At 40.8% G+C, this 23,834-nt stretch overlaps 3 protein-coding genes across 3 annotated transcripts; all 3 read right to left on the reverse strand.

The window, feature by feature from the left end:
• Positions 1–6,030: 6,030 nt before the first annotated feature.
• On the reverse strand, positions 6,031–8,793 carry EAE98_010723 (uncharacterized protein; the record flags this gene model as incomplete). The annotated part of the gene is made up of 7 exons (XM_038958344.1): positions 6,031–6,224; positions 6,321–7,387; positions 7,443–8,032; positions 8,092–8,250; positions 8,311–8,387; positions 8,447–8,503; positions 8,562–8,793. The coding sequence occupies 7 exons, from the start codon at positions 8,791–8,793 to the stop codon at positions 6,031–6,033; spliced, it is 2,376 nt and encodes a 791-aa protein (XP_038805350.1).
• A 5,500-nt stretch (positions 8,794–14,293) lies between these two features.
• Positions 14,294–16,707, reverse strand: EAE98_010724 (uncharacterized protein). The gene is made up of 2 exons (XM_038958345.1): positions 15,773–16,707; positions 14,294–15,669 (listed from the first exon to the last, which is right to left on the reverse strand). The coding sequence occupies exons 1-2, from the start codon at positions 15,993–15,995 to the stop codon at positions 14,828–14,830; spliced, it is 1,065 nt and encodes a 354-aa protein (XP_038805351.1). The 5' UTR covers positions 15,996–16,707; the 3' UTR covers positions 14,294–14,827.
• Positions 16,708–20,684: 3,977 nt separating this feature from the next.
• EAE98_010725 (uncharacterized protein) lies at positions 20,685–23,069 on the reverse strand (the record flags this gene model as incomplete). Its single annotated transcript, XM_038958346.1, has 1 exon — positions 20,685–23,069. One exon carries the CDS (start codon positions 23,067–23,069, stop codon positions 20,685–20,687), a length of 2,385 nt encoding a protein of 794 aa, XP_038805352.1.
• Positions 23,070–23,834: the final 765 nt, after the last annotated feature.

The following is a 23,834-nucleotide window of genomic DNA, read 5'->3' on the forward strand; positions in this document are numbered from 1 at the left end:
CGAGGGAAGATAACGCAGGGCTTTGATAAAGATCAATCGACGAGCATTTGCTACTAAATATACTCCTCATATGGTTAGTCAATGGGCCGGTCGAAGCAACCCCTTTGACAGCTATGCGGGGCGCCTTCATACCTTGCGTGTACACCTATAATGTGCGCCTACTGGTGCTGAAGTTTTACCTACTTCCTTGGATCTCTTAGCAAGAATTTCAAAGACGCGTCAGTTCTCGTAGAGTCGATGATGCTACTATTGGTAGACATTGAAACGGTACAAGATCCAAGGCATGTCGAAGTTTACTTTTCGGTCTTTCGCAAACAATTCTTTCTCATACTCAAGTTTCTCCGCTTCTATTTTCAGCCCAGAGTATATTGGCTAACCCCTCCTTTCACGCCACTCAATATACAGTTTCGATCTACTAGGGTACGCACCGACTGATATTAAGCTCCTGCCCTACATCTTCCCCACTACAATCTTGAATTTCGCGAAACTTAAATATCACACTTAATTTACGATGCCGGAAGCACATGCATTGCCGCCCTAAGTCCATCTGTACAGACATGTCTGTAGGGCGATACGGAGTAAATCTGTATTAACCTCAGTCACAATAATGAAAAGCATCTAGTGACCGATGATCGCTGGCACAGCTAGCCTCCAACCCTACCATGTTCTCATGTAAATCCATGTTCTAAGTCACACAATCCCTGACTCCTGTGTTTCCTCCCTGTTAATTTGCATCTTAATCATCATCGGCGCGGATTTAACCCCCAACCAACATTTACATAAGCTTCATCAACGTCAACGGGGGGACGCCGGACCAGGCTTCGGCCTGGCCCTTTCCGTCGGGATGCTTCGACTTCCCTTTTGAAAACTCTTGAACTTCATGCCACAAACCGAATCGGGTGCGGGTAGGGGTTGAGCCTCCACGTTGGCCAGGGTTTGACGAAAAATGTCTTACATTCATTTCAGCATTTCCCCTGAACTCTCTGTAAGTACGAGAACTTCTCAGCCAGCCCAAGGAGCGATCATCATTACCAATCAAGTATGATTTATCTTCACAGCTAGAAGCTAGACACTATCACAACATGAGAGTCTTTTGTACAAACTGTTCAGTTTCTTGCGTCTAAAATGAGGATTTTGCTTTCTCCACTTATGTCTTATGGGAATTGCGTTTCTTACTTCTAGATTAGTATATACATACATATGCATTCCTCAGCGCATGCAAAAGAAACTTTCAAGGCTTGATTGCGTAACAAAACTGCATTTGTTGTGTGATTACAATGGATCATTCGTACAACTTCTGTGTTAGGTGAATCCCGATGAAAAGCCAAATTATTCGTCCTATCATCTCGATCATTTTGAACGCTTACGATTCAATACTTCAGCCGAAGTACGAGATTTAGGATGCCATTGAGCTGCTGGCTTGTCCCTGGGCTATACATCACCAGGTATAATGTTCACAAGTTCAGATAGCAATCATTGGGGGTCAGATATAGGATGTAGTATGTGGATCTGGATATGGGACGATTTACTTGACATTCTATGTCAGATACGAGCACTGTAAAAGGATCAAACCACCGGGCCACCGGCTCTAATGTATACAGCATACCACTATGCTTGAATGGCTTGACTAAATAACCTCGAAACATATATCCCTGAAACTTCAATAATCTATCACCTGAAGATTGACAACCGTTATACGGAGCCGACGCAGGTTTCACACTGCTACCCTATATTTCAGTTGAATCTAGCCGAGTATTTGCCGGGAACTTCCTATTACAACAGCCGCAGCTCCTTGAAATTGATATCCCTCCTTTCCCCTTCCTGAAATTGACTGCAAAACAAAGCGCCGCGCTCCCGAGAGAGTCTCGCCCATTGAGTAAACTGCCGTTTTGGTGTCCCAACCCCGGATGAGGTATGGATTGCCAAACTCACTAACTTTCTTTATGGGTTGTTCAATCTATATCACCTATCACTCCACCCCCACAATACAGACACCTTCCATTTATGGCCCAATATCGCCTCTGAATTGTCTCTTAATTGCTTCTAAACATTGCCTATCCCACTCTGATCCATAATTCACAACACTCTCCACTAACACCCCTCAAAGAGTGCCACATAGGTTTCCCCACGATCTTCAAGCACTAGAATCGCTTAAATGAACACATATCCACATTGAGACACTGATATCGCTTGCCTGGTACGTACTAGTATTAGCTTCTGGATTGGCATTCATACTCCAATAAGAAATGCAAACGAAAGCTGAAACGGACGGGCCGAACATCATCTTGTTTAACCGTTCCCACCATAACGTTTCTTCAATCAAAACAACCCGTATGTGCCGACTTAGCTCCGCGTCAAGTAATCACCGTTCAGACCAGGGCTGGATTCTCTATCACATCACGCTTACTATTTACAACATTTCATCACATTTTGCTCTATCCACTTTCCGCGGGGCTGGAATGGGGAAGCTTGTCGTGTAGACAGGCATAATACAATTTCATTTCCATCTTCAATGCACTCCGCATTCTCACTCAGCCAGTTCATCCGTTTTTGTAGAAAGTATCGTCAGCAATACACGATCCATCCGGTCATTGATAGCGATGATCATCTCGGGACGGCTTTCCAGAATATTTTGACCTCCACCAATTTTCAGCTCTGTCTGAGCAATTCGCAAGTACTAGTACCTACCTAGTGAGCCATGACCACCGACCCTCTCACCAAATATATCCCCAAACACCACTCTTCACGCAATATTCAGAAACAAAATACACCAATCTGGCACGCTAGCACGTGCTCTATTGTGACCAACGAACTGCATGCATCAAGTAAGGCTATGCTATGCTATGTTATCGTGGGGGTCCAGCCCATTCCATCCCATCGCTCCAGCCCCGACAAAACAGAAGTTCCCAGCCTTCCACTAACCCTATCCCACGACTCTCGGGCCGCATCCTGCACCTTCCTCTGAAACATTCGCGAGCGACTTTCCGAAAATACGATCCGAGCCTGTCTGTACGAATCAATCGTCGATGCTGCACAATGCTGCACCGCGCCCGCGGAAACGAGGGTCGGAGACGGCAATGATTAATGGTATGTGCGAGGACAGAGGATCCAGAGGCAAATCATCAGATTTGAATCGTAATGCAATACAGAGGCAGAGACGGCGGTATAGACTCGCCAGACCTAGCTAGGTATGTATACGTAAGCGCTGGAGTTCTTAGGTGTTCATATCTACGGATGGGTAATAATTAGATAGACAGGCATGTTCTCCACACTTTGATCGTACCATATCACATGGTATTGCAATCTTACATATCCGCTATCATATCACATCAAGACCCAAGAAAGATGCATGAGGGAGGCGCGGATTTGTGGCACCTTGTCCCATCTTTCCATGGTGTGTGTACTCGGTCTCGTTTTGAATGAATGCCGACCTCAAATTTAGACGAATTCTTCACTCAAATTCGTAATATTCAACGTTTTCAAAATTCAATATCAAAAGAACTAATATAATTTTCTCTTTTATTTCTTTTTTGATAGAATCAGAATCTATTAAAATATAATATATCAAGATTTCAGATCTTTGAATATAATATAAAAGAAATCATAATCTAAAGAAATCAGATTCAAAAAGTGATATTTTAGGCCTTAATTATAAGGAGTTAAAGCCTGAAAATTAGCGAATATTGATTTTTATACTTCTGCTTTTTTAATTTCTTGAATAATTAAAAATTAAAGTAAGATTATTCAATTTTGTAAAGACGAATATAGAATTTGTTTAAATATCTAAAGAAATCTAAAGTTTGATATCTTCAATCTTTATATTTGAATTGATATAGAATTTTGAAATAGGTGACTTTTAATAGTTTTTGGTGTGATATATACTAGTTAAATTGAGGTCGGCATTTATTCAAAACGACACCGAGTATATTGTACTGTGTATGGTACTGAGGCCGATAACGCGCATTTGAACAATACACCAAAAATAGATTTTCGCTTAAATTAAAACCATATTTAGAATTTAGTGGTGTGCTTTTATACAGAAAAAAGTATTCAATTCAGTATATAACCTTAAAGGAATTGATAAAATGAAAAGAAAAGAATTATAACTATTAATTAGAGTTCAAGGAATCGATCGATATAATTACTTTTGAAATATCTCAAAAATTGAAATTTATATCGAATTTAATAGTATTTGAAGAATAAGAAACTAAATATTTCAATTTGATCTTCAATCTTTTATTTATCAAATATTACTAAATTAAATATAAATTTTAATTTTTGAAATAATTTAAAAGTAGTTATACCTATCGATTCTTTAAATTCTAATTAAGAAGTGTATTACTTTTCCTTTTATTTTATCAATTCCTTTAGGGTTGTATACTGGATTGAATAGTTTTTTTATTATTGATGATATCATTCAAGATTCAAGGCTCAATTAATTATCAACTCATTTAAGGTATGATTAGTCATCAAATCTTAGTAATATTTGGGATACTTATATAAAACAGATTTATTGATTAAAATTTGATAGAAATTCCAGTTTTTGAGATAATTCAAAAGCAATTATATCGATCGATTTCTTGAATTCTAATTTATAATTGTTTCTCTTTTCATTTTATTTTATTAATCTGTTTAAAGTTGTGTACTGAATTGAATTTTTTTTTTAATATTATAGAAACTATCTCAAGCTAAATTAGTCATACGATTTAAGCGAGATAAGCCTGGGCCTGAGCTTTAGATAAAAGTTCTTACTAAGCTTATCTCGCTTATTCTAGAATAGTCTATACATTATAAGGAAAACTATTTGAAAATAGATTTTAAATATTAGTACACTTCTTAAAGAAAACTTCGAAATGAAATCTAAAAACAGATAAATAGAGCTAACTCTAAGGGCTATTTAATGATATAATTTGTTTCACAAAAAGTCTTCAATGAGATTGAATTCTATCTTTCTTTAATAGATTTCTATAAACACACCATACAGATTCTAAAATTTCTTTTTTCATTAGGCGAAAATCTATTTTTGGTGTATTGTTCAAATGCGCGTTATCGGCCTCAGTAGTGGAGGCAGGTATAGATAAGATTGTGTCAGTCAGAATCAGCAATCTATAATCACTATCTCGCTGGCTATTGCTATCTCGTGGATCCTGCACAGATACTGCACAAAGCAAAGCGGTAAGTTGGACGGTTTATCTGTGACTCTCACCGAGCGGAGCGGGGATGAATGGGTATGGATATGAATCTGTGCCTCTTTCTATGTTACTGTTCGCTTTAATGATATGATTCCAGGAACATAATGAAGGATCGCATTGCATATGCAATATTTGATTTTTAGGGAAAAGTATAGAATATCACATTATTCTGTTGCTGAGGAAAGATAGCTCTTTGATGCTCACCGACCGATAAACCGTGCCTCTATCTCACATTTCCCATCCCCATCCCCATTCCCCTACCTTTTGCCCCTCGTTTTTCTCGGTCCCAGGAAAGTAGGCAATGAAGGATTACATTGCATATGTAGATGCAATGCTGCACTCATACTCGGAACAATAGCGCTCGGTATCAATTCAACAAATTTCTAGTTTCCTGATCCATGGAGATTTCTAGATAAAAGTAAGCGTGTGTAGGTAGGTAGCCTTAACGCTCACAGGTCAGTAGGTCGTGCCTCTATCATGCATATCCTCGAGTTACACAATACCGTGGGGTATGCTGCGTGACTCTTTGATATATCGCATCCCTGTTTGAGGTCGAGGGCTAGATGAGAGGTATGACAAATTATAGGGTTATGGGGTATAATATCGTGAATTATATAATGCAAGATACGCATATGCCTCAAGCCAACTTGATAGTATATATTAATCAAGAACAAGTTTTCTATACGTGATGAACATGGCAATAACTCCGACCCATGTGACAATATAAATTAACAGTTGCATTATTTGGTATCCTATGACCACAACCGCTTCGTTGTCCGCTTAAAATTAAAATTTACAATCTTTCTATGATATCACTCACATCACCATCCTCTATTCATTAGAAATGTCCCGGAGCCTTTCCAAAATATCCACCGGGAGATACTTTCAGATACGGTACCGAATTCGAATCATCGGTATCAGAACCAACGTTATTTCCCCACCAGCTAAGCGTTATGTTATTGTATGTTAATGCGAAGAAAATAATGATAGTTGCAAGTGCTGTTCCTGTATCCATTGCGGCCTGGAGAAGATCTAGACGGATTGTTAGATGCAAAGTGCAAAATAAGGAATGGGAGGATTGATGAGGAGCGAGGGATAATGTGAATGAGGGGCAAGGAGTGTACTTACAGTTGTATCTCTTCCACCATGCGAAAGCTCTCTTTCTGATCAAAAAATTGAATAAAAATCCAAATATAAACCAAAGCGAATACTGTGTCGTATTTGCCGGTGGGATGTTTCCAGCCGCGTTGAAGAAAACCGGTACATTGATATATCGTACCCAACTATTAGGATACCTCCTATAAATGAAATAGACTGCAATCGTAACCACCGGTCCAATAAGGAAGAAGTACATGATACTATTGTAAGTCTGGCCCGCTTGGAACATTCTTTGCGGACCAATTGTTCCCCAGATAAGCGAAGCATTATACACGACTTTTGACCCTGCACACGTAAAGCGCTGTGTATTTTTCGAACTGCATAGGTTTGGAATATGTCCCAACATCCATCTCAATACTCCTGTTTGAGTAGCAGTTGCTAGGACAGATGCATATACTTGTCCTGCGAAAAGTACACGTGGAGGAATCTTCATGTACTGACCCAACTTGAGATCTTGAGCGAAATCCAGACCATGTTTTACGGAATTGTATCCGTAGCATTTAACCATCATGTTTGCGATAGGTTTACCAGGCCAGGCATAGCCGGCTATCAACTCGGTGATGATATTGAGGAAGATACGCTGATTTGTTGTGCCTTCGAGGATTCCTTCGGGGATAATGAGTGTGACTGCCATGCCGCAACATACGACGATGAATCCCCAGACTGGAAGACCTGAATCCCAGTATCGAACTGTGAAAATGCCGAGACCAATGATAACAACGCTCAGAATGCCGTACCACCAACTAGGCACTTCTTTGTAATTGTTCATAAGTCGTTTATGGATATCTTCACCTCCAGCCCGAGAATTTCTGAACTTGGCCCAGATTTCCGCTCCGTTGTAGAGGTAGGTGTGAACCACTATTGCGGTGACGGCCGCAAATGAGAGAGCGTAGGATAATGAATACGACATAGAAATATACATAGGAGAATATTCTTCATACTTGCTTAGGACAAAATCCAGGTTGGAGTCGACGACACGGGAGATATTATAGCTTGACCCTGTGTTATCGAATGTGCTCGAGGATAGTAGTGGGAGACTAGTTTTATTGTCAACGGGTGGTATATTTCAAAGTTAGGTAGCTTGGTACTTACTATGCACTATTCCAGACATTACTGTAATATAAAATAGGCGATAAAAATAGATAAAAAATCACCACGACCGCAAATGCATTGCAGGTAATGTAGAAAGGTGTTGTGAGAGGAGTACCGGCATATGTGATTTGAGTCCAATCGAAGCTAATTGGTAGCAGACCTAAACCAGAATTCATGCCAAAGATCGTATTGACGACTTGATTTTTCGGGACGATCCAAGTGATAAAAGCAAATGTACTTAGACTCGTCCAAAGATAGTCTGGGAACCAAAAAATAACAAATGCGAGAATTGTGAAGTAGGAGAAGAATCTATAACGGGATAAAGTCCAACCGTTGGCTGAGAAGTGTTCTTGAGGTTCATGTAGCGAGCGGAAAAGAACTGTGGAGGGTAATGCGGCAGGCCAGATGAGAGCTGCTGGATAAACGATCCACCGGCGGGCAAGACCTGCAAGGCCGAATCCAAGCATTTGGGTTGTTAAAAGGAAAGCAAACGTGAATCCGGCACCGTTGTCATGGTTCCAGTAAACGGGACTAACGATTGCCACAAGAGCGCCTGTAGCATAGGCAGCGCTGGCACTGATATTCACACACTTCAGGGTTATTAGTTCTTTCTCGGGATGAGAGAATTAGGGTGCCAACTTAGACTCACAATGACGATTAAGGCATGTTCTTTCACAGAAAATTTCCCCGGATTGATGTCGAATGATAATGCCCCAAGTGGTACTCTCCATCGAGGTAGTTTCTCCCAGGCTCGCCCAATTGGGAATACTAATAACTGTGCCACAACATATCCGATACTCAAGGAAGGCTGTACTCAATTAGCAATTGTGTTGAGCCAATTAAAGCTGCGTATACTATAATGACATACATAGCGCAAAGCAAAGAATTGATTAGCACCAGCGAAAACGATGACGAAGACAGTCATGAGCAACCAGGCGCGGAATGCTATATATAATCAGGATGAAAAACAACCAGTCATCATAAATCAGGACAAATTTACTTACTGTTGCAAGGAATACTGGGATCATCCGTATTCAAGACACAAGCAGCGACCTCGGGAACTGGAGGTATTCATGTAAGTTTTTGAAAGTCGCGAGTTAGAGGGTTTAGGGAACTCACAAGGTGACTGATCACCATCAACATTCCATTGAAAAGCCTCTGTAGGTATAAGCTCAACAGCTTCAACTTTCTCACGGAGTTTTTGTTTTTCGAATTCTAATCCTTCTCCCTCAAGATCAGCTACAAAGGGATCGATTGTATCTTTTGTTCCAGCTTCATGCTTTTCTGGGTTCCGAAAGGCATTCTCATCATTCAGACTATCAGATGGGATGTGCGATATTTGGGCAGACATTGTAGCGAAATAGTTGATAGACTACCCCAAAGCTCGAGGAGAACAGGCCTAAATGATGAGGACAGGATGTGCTACGAAGAATCATGAGAAAGAAATACGGGTTTGATCCCGGTATATAAACCACGAGTAAACTGAAACATACTTTTTCTGCACTTCTCTATTTTCTGAATTCGTCGCTGGCCATACCAAGTTGCGTGATATTCACTAGATATAAGCAATGGGACAATGCTGGAAAGCATTCACACGCACTTGGTGTAGATGCCCCATACTTATGGGGTAAGATAAGAGCTTCATGCAGTATTATCCCAATTCATCTATCAACCTTCTGAAGACCAAAGTGATGGACATCGATAAGACGAAATTTATATAGCCCGGCCCTCCGAGACATCTCAATTCGTATCTTAAAGATGGGAGCATATCATACTCTTTGATACGGGGGACAGCTTTACATGTCAAAACCCCACAAAATTGTAGTGAAATTGCCTTCATGGCGTGCTCATCAAAGCGGATCTCATTACAAATACAATATTGAGATGAGGATAATTTGTCCGGAAAAGAGAAAAAATGTGTCGATAGATTCCCGAACAGATTACCGGTATAATGAATCAGTGATCCCTGGAATGGCAAATATAAAACCGGCATTAAATGGATGCGAATTTCTCTTGTTGAGATTGAACAAACCTACCTACCTAGGCACGTGCTAGGTACTGAATTTATCATTTGAACATTCAACTACCGAAATCTAGGGCTGAACCCTATTGAAGCTATACGGATAGGTACTGAAGACTATGTAATAGGCTTGATTCTAACAAGATGACTCCTTGATTGAACTCGAAATCTTGGCTTGGCTTGTTTTGAGAAAGTCTGAAATCCTAACTCGTCCTCAAACATGTACCCCCCCTCTCCTCCCCACTTTGTCGCTTCAATGGGTACGGGGAAATTCTCCTTTACCGCTGATTCGTCGGATAAGTAGATCAATCAATAACTTAAAAGGCCGGCAAATTCGATCAAAGCACATCACCAGAAGCCAAGATTACGCGTTAAAAATACCACAAGGATATTAACAAAATAACGTACAGAGTTGTAGAAGTACTAAGTAAACACAATTTTTCTAGAGATATGAAGTCCAAAGTACTCTTTGAATTCGTAGAGCTTCGAAATCCGTACAGTAAAATAGCAACGGAAGCTTCTTTGTTAGATGTGGACATCAGTCGTCAAGAATGTGAATTAGTTCGTTAGATCTTGTCATCGTTGATGTCATCTTCGCTTCGTTATCATTTGTACATACCTATCAAGACAGAAAAGAAGCCTACGCAATACAATCCATACTCCATCCATGATCTAAAGACTTTTTCTTATGACCACTGCCAAAACAAAACACAAAAGAACGCAACCTCTCCGGAAAATCCATCCAATGACCTACCATACCATCGCTACTTTTCGTTAAATCAGACAATCTTTCCTGTTGAAACTGCAAAGACTACAGAACTCTAGCCCGTCGCTGCTCTCGATGACGAGTTGGATCGATTGCGATTCCTTTCCTTCTGTCGCAATTGATTTGGCGCAAGCTGCGTCTGCCATGCTCCCTCGTCGAACCTGCGGGTATTTAGAGGGGTGAGAAGGAGGACGAATTTCTAATGTTGAAGAAGCGGGGCGACGAGCATTCGAGTGTAAATTTCCAAGCAATACTTCTCGTTTAACCCAAGGAGGCTCTTCAACTGAAACTACTTATCAACTGTTCGTCTTCTTTCTTAAGTCTAAGGATCTATACAAGTTCTGTTCTGTATCAAGCTCTTCTCGCTCTTTCATCATGTCAAGAAACCTCTTAAGAAAATATAAAATTATGCTCTTCCGCGAAATACGTTTCTGATATCCAAGAAGAGTGGCCATCGCTATGCAATAACAATTTATCCCATGGAAAATCAACAACAGAAGTTCCTAGCAATAGAGATTTTTTTCATTGACAGAAGCTTTCTCTCCTATTTCACTCCCCTCTCCTGCTCCTCATTATCATTAAATCTATCAAGCCCATCGAAAGCTTCACTTTAGTCTTTCCCCTCTATCACTCAAATCTTTATCCCCCCCCCTTTTCCTATCCTTTTTATGTTCCTCTGCCTTCCCCTCCCCTTTTCCAGCCAAACAAATCATCACCATCTTTTCACAGCGGAGCCTCTCTCTCCCTCTCCCAAACTCGCAAAAATCACAACTATATCAAAAAAATCATCAAACAACACTACACACATCCATCACACTACACTATATACAATTGAAATTACATTTTAATGCACAAACAATATATCCCATCTATTCTCACTATATTATACCAACTACCAATACCAACTCCCCAGTAAACAAAGAACACAAAAGCATCGAAACACTTTACAATATAATTATTACAACATACTCATTTATATAGCTAATTCATCAGAAAAGAGGTACAAACACAAGAAGCATGTCTATGTAAATTCCAATCTTACTCTCTCCATTCATCTTAAAGAAGACGTCTGTCTAGACTCTATCTCCATACGTCAAAATTCATACATACACATCAGAGAATGTTAAAGCTAGATGAGATGTACATGAAAGATATCTCTGTAGACTATCTCACCACCTTAATCTCCTCAAGTAATAAGTTCAGTATAATATATGACAATCCAAAACATAACCTACAATACCAAACCACGAAAAAATACAAGATTGAGGGAGAGAATTCTGAGAGGGATTCTATATCTATCTAGGTATCTACACACAAATATTACACTCAAACAAACAAACAAACAAACGAATCCGACTCAAACTTCCAAAAACTACAATCATAAATGAAAAGAACAAGAAGTAAAAGCGAACTGTACAAATTCGTCAAATAATCATTCCCTCTTGCTGTAGGATTCCCCCTCCTCATCTTCACATGAATGAAAACAACAGAAATAGAAATCACATCGTTCCCTCATTATAAAGTTGACATTAATCAATTTCGATCACGATTACAATTCCAATCTCGCTCTTCTCTTCTCATCACTTTTTCCGTGCCCCTTTCCCGCTTTCTCCATACATCCAGAATTTTTTTTTGGTTTCACAATTTCCCTTACTCTCACTGTCATCTTTCCATTCCTTACCAAATAAACATACAGATACACAGCCTCACTCCGCTCCGCTCTTCCTCCTCCCATATCTTCCAATTTCCAATTCCCATTTTCTCGTTTCCACCTCTAAGATTCAAACTCTCGGATTTGAGATCTCAGACCAGGAAATAACTGGTTAACTCTGCGTATACATGTGTACACATATATGTATCTAGATATATATCTACACACAAACACCCATACTCACATTCACAATCCCTCTCAATCTCCGATCCCACACTACTCTACTGCTCGCTATCTACCTGCCACCATCTGCCTACCTTACAGTCCATTCATTTCCCTCACTATGTATACCGCATATCACACACTTCACATCACCATAATCCACTTCCCTCCGCTCACACAACTCCCGTCCGCCCGCCCATCCGCAAAACCACATATACATATCCGCGAGATCTATCCCTCCTCTACTACCATATGATATTCCTCTACCGAATAAAACGAACCCACTCCACCTCTCCTATACTCACCACTCCCCTCCCATCCATCTCCCATCAATCCCTCCCTCCCATCCTACCACCACCTTCCAACCCCCCGTCCCTCCCCTCCCTAACCGAAAATCCCACCAAATACCCCACCACCTAGCATTTAACCCCACCTCCACCCCCAATACCAAGAATCTCAATACCACCCTATAACCTAATACCAACCTCTGATCCACCCATCCATAAAGTTACCAACTTCTAATTCGTCAATTCCTCTCCCCCAATCTATTCACTCACCCATCCATCCATCCATCCATTCATCCATCTATTCAAATTTTCTTTCTTTCCCCCTTTCTTCTTTCCCCCAGTCTCCTCAGCCATCAACTTACCTCAACTCAACTGGTCCACCACACCACACCACACCACCCAATGCAATCCAATGCAAATAAATTTCCCTCTAGCTCGCCATACCATACCATACCATGCCATTCTACACCCCTCCATCCGCCCACCCAACCATTCATCCGTATATGCACTGTACAGATGCAATGACACCCCCTTTCCCCTTCCACACCTACACCTACACCTGCATCCACATCCACATCTTCACCTCGCATACCAATCCTTTCCCCAACCAATCCCACCAACCGTCACACCCACTAACCAGCACCAGCACCAGCAGCACCCACACCAGCAAACCAGTCAAACAAACCAAAATCAAACCCAACCAATCAAACATAAGTACAACATAAGCATGAGTAAGTAGGTATAACTCTAGACCTCTCTCGATCCCTCTCGATCTCTCTGGACCCTTTCCGATCTCCTTCCTCTCGATCCCTCTAAGCTTTTTCCAATCTCTCTGGACCCTTTCCAATCTCTCTCCTCTCCATCCCTCCTCTCGATCCCTCTAACCTACCCACTCCTCCAAACTGCCGTACTAATTCCAATTCCAATTCCAATTCCAATTCCAGTTCCAATTCCAATCATCAATTCCAAATGAACCAATTAGATTTATATATCAATCCACATTCACATCCACCCAAACCCATCCACACACCACCAACCAATCAACAACCCAAACGAACAAAATATAAATGTAAATCGGTAACTCTAGATCTCTCTCGATCTCTCTGGACCCTTTTAGATCCACACCATCCATACATCCATACATCCATCCACCCAAACCCATCCCCCAAACCCATCCACCCACATCCACATACACCAATCCATACAACAATCGAACAATCGAACAATCAAACAATCAAACAATCTAAATTCTAGACTCTAGATTCTAGATTTTTCCATTGTGACCACCTGATTACTCTAACTACTCTAACTACTCTAACCACCTACCCTGACCACCTCCTTACCCTAACCACCTCCTCTAACCACCTACTTACTCACTATCCTCATTCTCATCCCCATTTCCATTCCTATCCCTATCCCATCTCATCCCCATCCCCATTCCTATTCTCTATTCCCTCTCATCTAGTCAGGCCAGGCCAGGCTGAATCGAATCGAGTTGAGATGAGTTAAGGTGAATTAAAGTGAGATGAATTGAGTTGAGGTTAATTGAATTGTTTATATATACTTATTACTTACTTAGATACTTAGATACTTAGATACTTAGATACTTAGATACTTAGATACTTAGATACTTAGATACTTAGATACTTAGATACTTAGATACTTAGATACTTAGATACTTAGATACTTAGATACTTAGATACTTAGATACTTAGATACTTAGATACTTAGATACTTAGATACTTAGATACTTGTAGATACCTAGATATAAAGAATAAGAACAAGAACAAACTCTCACTCTCACTCTCTATACATACAAGAAAGACAGAATGACTCCCCCCCCTCTAAGGAAAGGAAAGAAAAGGAAAGAAGAATAAAAACACTTACAAAAACAAAAACAACAATAATAGCAAAACCATATGAAATATAAAATTAGGTAATGTATATTATTACTAGGTAGGTATTATTACTACGTAATTTCAGGTAGTGGAGGAAGTTGAGGTAGGCAGGTAGGCATATACAATCTATGTAATGCCACTCACTCACTCACCACCCTCCTCCTCATCCATCCTCATCACAACCACAACCACAACTCAGCAAAACAAGAAACACCAGATTCGAACCTTTGTTCCAAAATCTCTTCTCTCGAGGTATAAAGCGCCATTCCATTTTCCATGCCAACCAATTTCCAACCAAGAACAATTCGATCCAAAATTCCCTTTCACTCCATTCCATTGCCATAAACATTACTCCTAATTTTCGTTTCCGGTTTGTCCAGGAGAGAAAGAAAGGCTTTCATGTAACGTATTACCGTTAAAGACAATCCTTGAATACCCTGTTGATCCCCAGGTATGGGTCGAAAGAGGTTGTAAAGATGCGATCGTAAAGTCATCATATCATGACATGATCCAGCTTCTTGCCTTGATCCTGCGCGCATCCTCATACAAAATTCATATGTTCATCATGAACCATGAAAGAATCCACGTATGTCGGAAATCTCTCCAAATCAATATCCATATCCACATCCTGATACTCTCCACCCAATACTCCCCCAAACGCTATTTTTGTTTCTCGACTTAACATCGATGTACCTCCCAGCGGTCGTTCACTTCCGATTCCCATGACCAAATCTTCACAAAATGGTAATTCAACTGGTGTCGGTTGTGGTGTATTTTCTCCTTCAATTCCCTTACAAGCTTTCCCACTACTCATCGGTCTCCCCATTCCACAATTCTTCATTGATTGTGTCCAATCTTGCATACAATATAATTGTGACGATTGTCTCTTTGCCGCTCTCGCCATACTCATCTTCGCTTCTTCAATAATTTCCTCTTCCCAAAGTGGTAGTAATCTATAATTCAAATTTTCCATAATCGCTCTCTGCGTGAAATTAATTTGATCACAACTCCACAATCCTCTTGCCCATTTCTGCGCATAGTAAAGGGTGGTTCCTTGTTGATCATCTATAAATTTCATCGCCAATATGAGGGCTGCGAGAACGATCACTTCGGGGTGTGTAGAATCGATGTGTTGTTCTTCTGCACATTGTGGACTGGGGAAATCGTATTGTTCGAGTAATTGATCTTCGGATGATTCGAGGGGATATGAAATTCGCCACGAGCGAGCAAATCTAGAATTGAGGGAATCGAGAATGCAGACTGCGAGGGCGAGGATTTCGATTGGTAGATCGGCGCGGGTTAATATGGCGTGGACTAGTTGAGTGGAGGGATCGGTTAAGGAAGTGGAGGAGGGGATTAAGTTTGTGAGATGGATTGCAGGACCTAGATTTTGCCAAAGATATTAGCCTAAATGTTCTGCAGGAAAAAGGCTGATGGTGTGCATAATGTCATGACGGAATGGGTTGGGAAGGTTACGAGTACATACCCAAATAGTCTGGATCAAGGATTTCGTCGGAGCTGAAAAGAGATATTGGTGATTGAGCTGCCGTGGTATCATAGGAATGAGATGAGAGAGGTGGGGTTGGTAGATTTGAGAGTGGGACATAGGTTTGTTCGAAGAAATCCGAATCAAAAGAATCGAATGATGATATGGATGAGGATCTTTTGCGCGAAGACATGGAAAGTGGTGGAGACATTGTTGGATTCATAATTGAAGAATTATAATAAAGACTGATTTATTATATTTGTATTGTAAAGGAGAGGGAGGTTGGTTATGTAGTTCTGAAGTGAGAGCGAGAGATCGAAGGAAGTTGTTGGCATGTATTGGAAAATGTAGGTTTGAGGAATGTATAAAGTAATGTAGGAAGTCGCATCAAGGTTTTTATGTAGATATAAATCCTTCTGATGAGGTGCTTCCAATGTTCGATTTTCCAGTCACCCTTTCTTGGTCTGAATGAGAATGAATGCCCAGGTGGTTGTTCGATTATAGAAGAATCCTTTGCCTTGCCTTGCCTTGCCTTTCCCTTCTTCATGCAATGCAATGTAATGTAATGCACGTTTGAATGGACTTTCTTTGGCTTGCTGAAAAGAGTCGATTATGTTGTATTATGATCCTTGATTGAGTCTTGCCAAGTCGCGGATGCGTTTTCTTTCGAAGTAGAAATGAGTGAATTCGAGAATGAACTTTGACTTCACTATGGATCTTCTTCCTTTGTATATCCTCGTATCGTGACACCAGACACTCGAAACACGAAACAAAGTGAGGGAAAGTAATGAGCAACGAACGAGGAGTTGGAATCAATACTTTATACTTGAAAGATTGAATGATTGAAAGATGAATGATTGAACGATTGAACGATTGAAAGACTGTCTGAAGCAAACTTACATGAATCAAATTAAAAAGAAATCCAAGGAGCGGGATTATCAGAGCTCTATATACTTAATTCATTGTACGAAGTAATGCAAGAAGTTCAAGATGAAGTTCGGTGTGAGGAAATGGGGTGGATGAGTTTATTTTTATGGGGAATTATATAAATGGGTATGAATGGATACATGGATATATGGGTATAAATGAATATTATGGGTTATATATGGATATATGGACATATTTATGGAAATAATACATGGAAACGAATGGATATAGACGGATACAGATGGATATCATAATGATTATGGTAAATGGTAAATGGGAAAGAAATGCGAGGTGGAAGGAGAGACGGAAAACGCAAAGGTGGCTCGGGTGGATTGACCTGGCTTACCTAGAGCTTTCTTGGTTCAATCTGAGACAAATCCAAGCACAAGCCATTGATTTGATTTTTCTTCTTTGACGATTAGATGTTGACGGAGTAGGTATTTCATCTGATCCATACGATAATCCAGTGAATATTATTTGAGTCAGGTATGGGGAGAAGAAAGTATTTTGACTCTCCTCTCTTGACTCTCTTGACTCTTATAACTCCTTAAGTATTGAGTAGAAGATCAAAGAGCATATACCACCACCACCCCTTCTCTCCCTTTTCCCCCTTCATTCTCGCCAATCTTACACGACATAGAATACTTCTTCGGTCTTTCCATAAGCCTTATCACGCGATCTCTTCGTACATCTCGTCAACTTGCCTACATGTTGTTCGAATGGCATCCAATTATAATCTGACAATCTGACATTCAATTCATCCATTTTAACCAACCCATCTATTCCATCCAACCCATCTACCCATCTATTCCATAAAACTCAATTCAATATACGATACAACTAACCTCAAGCTAACCACACATCAATCTGCACATCTGCACATCTGCATATCCTCAGCTCCTCTTCCCCCCTCCCCTCCCCACCCCAAAAACCTCGTACCACCATCATCCCATTCCACCATGCCCTACCAAGTTACCAAGCCTCCGAGCCCTCCCAAAATCTATCCACCGAACGGCCGCTAATCCAAAAGGTCCCGATGGCGTTCCCAGCATCCCAAGCTTCGCTGGCCCTCTTCTCGTAATGACTAACCAGTGACCACGAATCCGATCCTTCACCGTCTTCCCATCCTCACGTTTCATGCAAGAAGTAACTAGGGTCTTGGTACAGATGTCCCGTTCGTATGTAAAATTCAATCGACATGCATGCATTGTACGTGGGAATATCGTATTCGGTATGTACATCTAGTAGATGGATGATGGATGGTATGTAAAGAACACATGTGAAGAATTTTTTACTCTGTAAATTTTCCGTTTCTTACCAATCCGGTATTTCGATTTCTTAAAATCGTCAAATCAGATATATCTATTTACCTACCCAAGTATACTCGTACTTCGTACAAACAACAATTACCTACTAATAAATCCTCCATCCAAACCATCCAAACCACCCAAACCTCAAACCAAAGCTCGCGTGCTCAGATTCCCCTCTCCATCACCTCATTCCAAACACGGCACGATCAGCAAGCCAAAGCACGCACACCCAAGAAGGAAAAAAAAAAAAGAACCAAACCCAAAACCCTACCTACATACATCACCAGCGACCCTAAAAACTCTAACCCGACCCGCGTCCACCCATCCATCCATCATCAAACTCACCTAAGTATTAGCCAGGAACCAACCAACCAAGCAGAACCTTTCCCACCACCTCAGATCCGATCCTTCGACCTTCCCTTCTGTGATCAGCATGATAGATGAGGAGAACCCTGATGATCTTATCGTTTGTTTGCTGGGAATTCTGGAACCCTGAATATCTACAAATGTACGGGGGGTGATGTGGCATTGCTATGGTAGGTAGGTAGAGATTTCATTTATGCATGCATCATAGGTAGGTATCTAAGTAAGTATTTTATGTATGGATTGATAGGTAAATCAAGGAACAAACAATACGAGTTCTTCTGCTCAGCCACTCTCTCTCATTTATAGTCTGAAAATGAACACAGCTGGAGACCTCGACCTCGGGACTCACAGACTTCAAGATATACAGATGAAGGTTTCTTAATCGATCTCCCACTTTGATTTTCAGATTCATACGAAATGTATCGGAATTCTTATATATAAGTATTGCGAATTATAAATTAATCGATTCAAGTCTTTCATGATATATATCTAGATAGGGAGATACTTACTAATATTATAATAAGATAATAAGTTTTAATATAACTAACTATTATCTACAAAACAACTAAATTTATATATAATATAAATATATAAATAAATCTAAATTTAAGATTTCATTTCCTTCTAGATTTTTCATAGAGAAAATATAGAAATATAGTAATTAATCAATTAATTCAGACTTTATATATATCCCTATCCCTATTACTATTACTCTCCTCTTCCCTCTCTCGTTTTCTCTTCATTGAAACACAAATACAAAAAACAAACTACCATTCATCACTCATATCCGTCTAAACAATCATATAATCATACAACCACACATCCCCTCACAAATACCAAATACCTCCGTAAAACAAAATAAAGCCGCGCCACCACATCATCACCCCACTATCTATCTAGATATCCACCTCACTACCTATCCTATCCTATCCCATCCCATCCCATCCTATCCCATCCCATCCTATCCTATCCCATCCCATTCCATTACCCATTACCCATTATCCTTCTTTTCTCTCCTCTTCTCTTCTTTCATCTCAGTCCTTCCTTCCCATCCCGCTCCAAGTCTCGTCTCCAAGTCTCCAAGCGAGCAGGAAACCAAGCAAGTAAGCAAGTAAGCAAGTAAGCCAACCTCTAATTTCCAACCTTCAATTTCCAATTTCCAATTTTCACTTTCGAGTCCCTACTCCCGATATCAATTTTTATCTCGGGCATACTGTACTCGTAGTACCTAGGTATTTGTGTGAGTGAGCACCTAGCTAGAGGGTGGAAACTTCTTATATTTTAGTTTTTGTTTTTTGCTGCTTTATTTCTTATTTTATACCTATTAGATATATATTGTAGAGGGCCACACAGATAGGCCATACAGTAGAGAGAGAGATAAGATCATAGGACAAGACAACAAGCCGCAGAGAATACATTAGAGAGTAGAGTACATAGGGCAAAGAAGAATAAGAGAGACAGCGCTGGAATAGATGATTAGATACGCGTCACCTCTTACTATTCATATATCCACATATTCATATATCAATCATACTTCATATCACCTCTTAGCCATTACCTGATCAATTCAATCATAAACTACAACTAACATCACATCTTTAATATCATATTATCCCATCCCATCCCAACCGCTCATCGACTTTCTCCATCGTCGGCTCTCCCCGCTCCAAAAACTTCTTTCTTCTACTCCTATCTCCCTACCTCCCTATCCATCTCCCTATCCATCTCCCTATCCATCTCCCTATCCATCTCCCTATCCATCTCCCTATCTCTCCATCTCCTTACCTCATCCATCTCCCTATCTATCTCTCTACCTCATCTATCTCTCTACCTCATCTATCTCTCTACCTCATCTATCTCTCTACCTCATCTATCTCTCTTTCTATCTCCTATTCACTTCATCTCCCTACCTCTCCATCTCCCTACCTCATCCATCTCCCTACCTCATCTACCTCCCTACCTCCCTACCTCCCTATCCATCTATCCTCTCCAACCCCAATCCCCAATCCCCAAAACCCCCAAACCCCCAAAATCCCAAGAAGAAAAAGCGATAAGTAGGTATATAAATAAGTAGGTTGGTGGTAGGTAGGTAGGTGGATAGATGGATAGGAAGGTAGACAAGTAATCATTTACAAGATAGGTAAACAAATATAAGCTATACATATATACATATATATATATACACAAACCAATTGAAATCTAATCAATCCGATATACAAAATCAGAATCAACTTTTCATTCCCACACGTGAAAAAATGATAATACAATAAATAATACACCAAACTAAATAATACACTACCGGTACTCAATCACGTCAAATGAAAATGATCCCCCTCCCCCTTTTTCCCCACAATCCCCAATCGCACTTTCCTCCTAAACCTCTCTTCCCTCTCCTCCCTTTCCCTCTCCTCTCGAATTCTCTTCTTCCTCTCATAAACCGCCCGTACCGTCCGTCGAATCTGTTCCTTCCCCTCTGCGAAATTCGCCTTCGCCAACTCCACCACACGATCGATGGCATCCGGAGTATAAACAAAATTCCACGTACTCATGTAATCACTAATTGCCGGATCCACGCCCTCGACCTTGGGATTCGCGAGAAACGGTAGATAAACCACGGCGATCCCAGCATCCGGTGTCATCAATTGCCAATCTTCCTTCACCGCTTTAGATAACGGTGGTTCCTCCTCGACCCGTTCTTCGGTTGTCCCCACCCACACGGTACAATATCCTAAATCACCACTATCTTCCGCATCCAAACTCCTTGGGTTCTCTTCGCTTGACACGACCCTTTCCAAATGCGTCGCTTGTTCCTCTTGTGCTTTTTCCAACTTGGTTTCTGCTTCGGCTGCGGTACTGACTTGAGCTTGATCTAATTGTTGTTCTGTTTTCTCGGCTGAATCGCTTGATTTTGGCCAGCCAACGCCAATCGGCCAGCCTTTAATGCCACGCTGTCTTGCATATCCATCAACCACTGATAGCCAATTATCTGTTTTAACATCTGCACTTGCGTCAAAAGCAATGAGCACGTCGACTTCTCTTCCTGGTCGAAGTAGCGGGTAGATAGGTAAATTATTGGACATTCCAGCATCCATGAGTTTCAAATGTGTACTTTGATAGATACTTTCTGGAGCCGTCTCCGGAAGCTGTCCCTTCATTCCGTAGGCAAAGTTGGGGATACTAGCTGGATCGATCGGATGAACCTTACTTAAATCCTCATTTCGTCCTGCGATCATATCATCGATACTACCAAATCCCATCAATCCCTTAACCAAAGGTCGGACTTCTCTATAATAGTGACTTAAAGTAGCGCAAAAAGCACTTCCAAAAATCCCAAGAAGAAGTGGCAGTCGTAGCTCGGGTATTCGCAATCCAGTCTCTTCATGAGGAATGTCTTGTCCGCCCTCGAATTTCCGACCTAGTGCCCAAGTTGGAATTCCTGCTCCAAACTCTTCACAAAACATTTCATACGGAGTTATTTCAAACCATTCAAACCAAGCTTCTCTCACAGCTTTCTCCTTTGTAGCTTCAGAAGGAATTTCTGTTTGCTTTTCTTGTTCGCTGAGATCCTCTATTATAGGTATCTCGTGACGTACTGCTGTATATATGGGCATCGGATTTTCACCATTATCGATATAATCTCGTTGGTTCGATATCTTTAAATCTCGATTGTCCACACCAAGTTCACCTTTTGGTACGAGTAATCTCGCCGCTAGTAGTAAGCCATATATATCGACTAAACCAAATTCTGCATTACGATCTCCTTTCAGCTTTTCGACAAATCCACCCAAAAGGAACTTGTTGGTGGGCGCAGAGTTAAGGGCGGTTAATGCATCGACAGGAGAAGCGATATGAATTCCAATTCGTGCTTTTAAATGCTCAACCAATCTATCAAGACGTCTTTCACCAAGAGATGAGTTGAAAAGAGACTGCAGCCAACAACTACCACTGACGCCTGCTGTATAAGTGATACAATCAAACAAACCATCCTCGTCAGCTGCTAACATTGAACCTGTGCCAGCTACCAAAGCTCGTAAACCACCTCCAGATCCCACCATAGCAATACGTGGAACATCATCCGGATGAATAGATTCTTCCGGCAGACCCAAGTATTTTGCCAGGGCGGTTTTCGTCATGAACTTTCTTTTGTCTAAAAATGCCTTTTCCTCATCACAAAGATCGTTGGATACTCGTACGGATGCAGAATAGTTGATTTCAGGATTGATGTCCGGATCTTGAGCTTCTTTCCATATATCATCTGCCAACGAGCCTGGTGCCATATTCAATTCCCTTCTCAATTTGTCAATGTATCCCGGTAGAACTTTGGCCCAATCCGGCATGATATAATCGGAATATCCTGCAAAAGTCTCCGAAACAGTTCTCCATTGTTCGTCGGATATTATGGAGAAATTATTGAATGTACCAATAAAACTTCCCCATGCCGAACCATCTCCTGCTGCTGCATCTTCTTGAAAAGGTAGCGCCGAAAATTCTTTGGCATTTTTCAAAGCTTCCTTGTGTGCGCGTGCTTCAGCTTGTTCTTCTTTTGTTGGCGGTCTCCTTGCGCGTGGTTGTGTAGCTGGTAAAGGTTGTACGTCAAGATAATCATTTTGGTATAGGATATAAAATAGACCGAGAACCATTATCGTGGATGTGACCCCCACCAAGGGCTTTGAATATTGAGCGTACGAAGACATCTTGGGTTGTGATTTCTTCTTGGATGAAGCGAATAGATTTCTCGTTTGTGATCTTTTGTGGTGGAATGTACAATTTCTATGAATTAATGTTGTCGAACTCAAAGAGCGACATGATGAAATGGGATTGTGTGAATATGATTGTTCAAGACGCAACAGACGACGAGAAACATTTGCAGTCAACATGACGACAAGAAATGAAACGAATGCGACTCGCGATTCGAACGAATAGCATGGGTTTCGGTATAAGAACCATGTTCTATGTTCTTGTAGTGGAGCGAAAAGTCCGGGCGGGGAGTGAAAGGAGGAAGAAAGAATGAAATGGGATGAAATGATATGATGTGATGTGATATGATATGCGAGTATGGGTTATTCTAGATTCTAGAATCCAAAAGTTGATATAAGAAATCTCATCTGCCTTGGAAATATTTGGAGATGGGTGGGATGGGATGGATATGTGGGATGTGTGGCTGTGGCGGTTGTTATCAATGACGTACGCCACACATGGAAATTTGCTTGTGATGCCCAGGTGAAGGTAGGTATTGCTACAAAGGGAGAAAAGGATGGGAATTGATACATCCATCCATGTATGTACTCGGGACGGAGAATGAAGATATAATATCATATCCACGACGACATGTTCTTGGTGAGAGGGAGAGAGATGATAATTCAAAGTCCTTTCATATCTTGTACCAGGTATACCTACCTACCTACCGACACAATGAATAAAAAGTAATACCAGATCCATCAAGCCAAACAAATACTGGT

This window comes from Botrytis deweyae (genome assembly GCF_014898535.1).
Source record: "Botrytis deweyae strain B1 chromosome Unknown BDEW_039, whole genome shotgun sequence".
In the NCBI taxonomy this organism is placed as follows: Eukaryota; Fungi; Ascomycota; class Leotiomycetes; order Helotiales; family Sclerotiniaceae; genus Botrytis; species Botrytis deweyae.